The 4,197-nt window shown below is 63.3% G+C and overlaps 1 protein-coding gene across 1 annotated transcript in view; it reads right to left on the bottom strand.

Moving 5' to 3' along the window:
- DOK5 (docking protein 5) overlaps positions 1–798 on the bottom strand; it is a 105,791-nt gene extending 104,993 nt beyond the window's left edge. The window contains exon 1 of the mRNA XM_037500655.2: positions 702–798. Within this exon, the coding sequence (XP_037356552.1) occupies positions 702–767 (66 nt within the window). The 5' untranslated portion in view covers positions 768–798. The remainder of the gene's footprint in view (positions 1–701) is intronic.
- Between the last annotated feature and the right edge of the window lie 3,399 nt (positions 799–4,197).

The raw sequence follows: 4,197 nt of genomic DNA, 5'->3' as shown, positions 1-4,197 counted from the left end.
ATCAATGGAGAGAAGGTGGGGGGAGAGAGGGGGTTTTAAGGAGGAGCCTCCCCTGAGCCGGCCTCTGTCCCCCACAAGCGCCCGAGGCTTCATTCATTCGCTGCCCAGCCCGGAGTCGGGGAGCGCACGGTCTGCGCCGGAGGTTCGCTTCTCCCCCCAGTCTGGCAGCGGGTTTCCAACGCGTGCACCAGTCCCCAAGTCCACCCCAGCCCCAGCTGGCGGAGATCGGGGCCGGCTGTCACCCCGAAGTGGCCCTGGCGTCTGGGCACCCCCTGGGCAGGTGTGGGTCGCGGCCCGAGGAAACCTGCTTGGCAGACACCCCTCTCGGGTGCGCAGGGTCACCGCCCCTGTCACCCCGCGAGGGCCCGCCCGTCTCCCGCGCCGGCCGGTGCACCCCCGGAAAAGTTTAGTTGGCCGCGCGGGGGAAGCGGGGCGCCGGGGCACCCCGGCGGGCTCGGCACCCCGACCCCCATGGCTGCCGAGAAATGTTTATTTCCCGCAGACGGGCTCCGGCGGCCGCCCCCGGGCAGCCGAGTCCTCCGCGACCAGGACAGCTCCGCGCCGGCCCGACCTGGCCCCGGCGCCGCGCGCTGCCGCCGAGACTCGGGGCGCGCCCCCCGCGCGCGGCGGCGCCGACCCCCCGGAGCGCCCGAGAGGGGACCCCAGCGCCGGCGGCGCGGAGCGAGAGGCTGGGTGCTTACCCCGAGGCGCCGGCTGCGGACCCGCACGTACCCCTGCTTCACGATGTCGTTGAAATTGGAAGCCATCCCGGACGGCGGCGACCCGCGCCCCGGCGCGCGCCCGGGCGGCTGGGGGGCGGCTCGGGGGGCGGCTCGGGGGCACCCCGGGGAGGGGCGGCGGGCGAAGTTGGCGCGGGGAGCCGCGCGGCCGGGCTCGGCTGCGGCGCGCGCGTCACTTTCTCGGCCCCCGAGCCCCGAAAGCGGGCGGCCGGCTCGCAGCACTTCGGGGCGCGCGGGGAGCGCGGCGCCGCGAGGCGAGGGCTGGGGCCGGCGTCAGCTGACTCATCGGCCGGCCCCGGGAGGAGGAGCGGCGGCGGCTCCGGCTCCGGCCCGGCCTCTCCCGGCCCGGGGAGGAGCGCGCGGGGGCGCGGGCGCGGGGAGGAGCCGCGCGGCGCCCGGCGCGCCCACCCGCGGGCGGACACCCCGGGACGCGCCCCCGCCCCCGGCCCGGCGCGCGCCCCCGCGCCTCGCCCGGCCCGCCCGGCCCGCTCCGCCTCCCCGCGCCCGCCGGGGGCACGTTCAGGGGGGAGCAAATTGCGCCCCTCCCGGCCGCCGCCCGCCCGGCTCGCTCGGCCCTCGCAGGACCCGGGTCTCCTCCGTCGCGCGCGCGTCCTGGAGGCGGCGTGGCCAGGGCTGGTCGTGACCTTGGCCTGGGAGGGCAGGGATATTACCTTTGGGGTAACCCCGGGGCTTCCTCCGGCTCCTTGGCATCTGGGGCGCAGTCCCTGGGGGTATCATTTCTCAGTTTTCCTGGTTTCAGCCTGGCCTTCCCGGGGCACAGGACTCGGCTCGTCCACACCTGTCCCCCCAAAGCCAGGGCAGGTCCCAGGGACCCCTTTGAACAACCCTGCCCCGTGTAAGGTGGCCCCCACTTTATGTAAACCCCAGGACCATATTTAGGCCTCCACAGGCTGGCAATGGGGGGAGCACCATGCAACCATTAGGGGGTCTGCCTAGAGAGTGGGGGGGGCACCCCTGCCCTTGGCTGCACCAAGGTCAGAGCAGGCTTCAGCGGCGCGCAGCCAGCATTTATTGGACGTCAGGCTGCGGGCGTTGCGCTCCTCCTGCTACAGGAATAATGAGGTCGTTACCGCCCTCCATATGCTGCAGAAAGTGAACTCAGAGGAATTGAGAGACTTACTCGCCCGCGTCCCGCAGGGCTGGGATTGCAGGCGGGGGGCTGTGGGGTGTGACCCACTCGGCTGTGCACACTGCACTACACCCCTTCCGAGCACAGAGGGGTGGGGGTGCTGGGGGGAAGTTCCTTCCAGTCATTGGACCCGAAATGGGGTGGCTCGTGTTCCCAGAGGTGGACCCTCAAGTCTGGGGGGCCCTTGGTCTGAAGGTGCGTTTTGCATCTCGAGGACCGTTTGACCTGACAGCAGCAGAAGGCCTTTCGCCTGTTAGGATTTGCTGGATCGCTCCTTTCTCGCCGGAACGCGAGCTGCTGGTGCCCTGAGCCTGAGGACGCAGCCCAACAGCCTCCCCGAGCGTGTCCGGGAGGCCCAGCCCGGCCCAAACAAAGAGCAGCAGCTCTGACAGGAGGGGGCGCCTGGGAAAGAGAGGAGCCCTTGGGTCACCACGTGCCCGATGCTTTAACTTTAAATCCCTCACCCGGAGAGGATGACCTGACAAAGCCATTTGGAGAATTCTTTGGGAAGGTTTAGAATTAAAAAACAACAAAAAGCTCCCCTGGTGGCGTGAACTCAAGATATCCATGGGAGACGCATGTCCAGCGCACCATTTGGAGACCAAGTCCACGGTCCCATGGGAACAAAGAGAGGCCACATACATCCGTGTACACACATCACACACATCTGTATACACCCACACACGCCATGCACACACACCACACACATCTGTATATACACACCCACGCCCCCACACATACACACTATGCCACACGTGCCACACATCTGTCTACACACACACATCACATACACACTCACCTGTATATACACACCCACGCCACACACACCATGCACACCACGCACATCTGTCAACATACACATGCCACACATACAAACACCATTTGCACACATACACACCACACACATAAATGCCATGCCACACAACACACATGCACACACACACCACACAGGCACACGCATATACCACACACATAGGCGCACACACAGACACACACATCCCACACACAGGCACACACCCCACACCTAAGCGAAGTCCCTGTGCCCATGGAGCAGAGAGCCCAACGGGAGAGAGGAAAGACTATTTCAAGAGCTACAGATGGCGGCGGAAAGGAAATGGAAGCTGCGCTAGGGAGGAGTGAGAGCAGCTCTGGAGGAGCTGGGAGGGAAGGTTTCCAGGAGGTGACAGGAAAGAGGAGAAGCAGCTCAGAGATGGGGGAGCACGCAAGCCCGGGTGTGAGGGCCGTGGCTTCTGCAGAGCTGAGGACCGGCACTGTCTCAGGCTGAGGGAGGAGGCCCTAGGGCCTGCGGGGCCACAAAATCCACCTCCTCTGGGTCACTAGAACCTCGGTCTAGTCAGAGGAAGGAACCCCGAGGCAGCGAGGGATATATGTTCCTGAAATATCATATTCTCCCTGATGAGTGAAGAATGGACTAGAAGGGACGGACTAGAGATGGGGAGACCGCAGAGAAATCTACTTTCAGGGAGCTTGACCCAAAATTCTTTAGGAAAAGAAACGGAGCTACTAGTGAGAGTGCAAAATTCTCCGCTTAAATTTCTTGATTTTTTGTTGTTTTACTTACTTATTTTTTTAATTTATTTCTCCCACCACCATCCCCTGTGTCATTGTTGGGGTAGTTAGGGGACCGGTACCCACAAGAGGTCGTAGGATTAAAAGAACCAGAGCATCAGCACCACAGGATCACCCCCCACCCCCATAGACTCTGGCATTGAAATCCCTGTTGGGGAGTGTTTCTTGGCGGGGTGCGGGGGTTTGCGTGTCCACCCTGGGCGGAAGGTGGCAGGTATGGCAGGTATCAGCAGCCGGGACGCTACACGGGGTGCAGGTACGCAGACCATTCAGGCTACAGGTCTTCTGTAGGATGAGCCTCAGGCCTGGCCAGGGGTCCTTGTTTAACAACCCCACCCTTAGTCCTCTCCCCTCTCCCACAGAGCATCCTGGGTGCCGGCTCATGCACCCCCCTTATCCAGTGCGGGGCTGGGTCTCAGAAGCCCGGATACTGGTATGTGACAAAGGTAGTAGCTGTAGCAGCCCTGCCTCCCTCTTGGGCTATCCGGCCCGGCTATTCCTTTTTTGTTTTATTCTCTAAAATGTTTTATTTTATATTTATTTTACATCGTTCTTCATTTTTGTACAATGCATGGTCTCTCCTCGCGGGTGTAGTCCCTCAAGGGACCACAGTGCCTTGTGTGAGAACACATCCCCTCCCCTGTTTTCAAGCCTCTTCCTCCCCCTCCTGGCTATTCCTTTAAACAAAGTTCTTCGCTTGGAGCTTCTCCCACCCCT

Source organism: Talpa occidentalis, unplaced genomic scaffold, assembly GCF_014898055.3.
Source record: "Talpa occidentalis isolate TD23 unplaced genomic scaffold, MPIMG_talOcc4v2.1 talOcc4.10, whole genome shotgun sequence".
NCBI lineage: Eukaryota > Metazoa > Chordata > Mammalia > Eulipotyphla > Talpidae > Talpa > Talpa occidentalis.
This window is presented reverse-complemented; position numbering and strand designations above follow the sequence as displayed.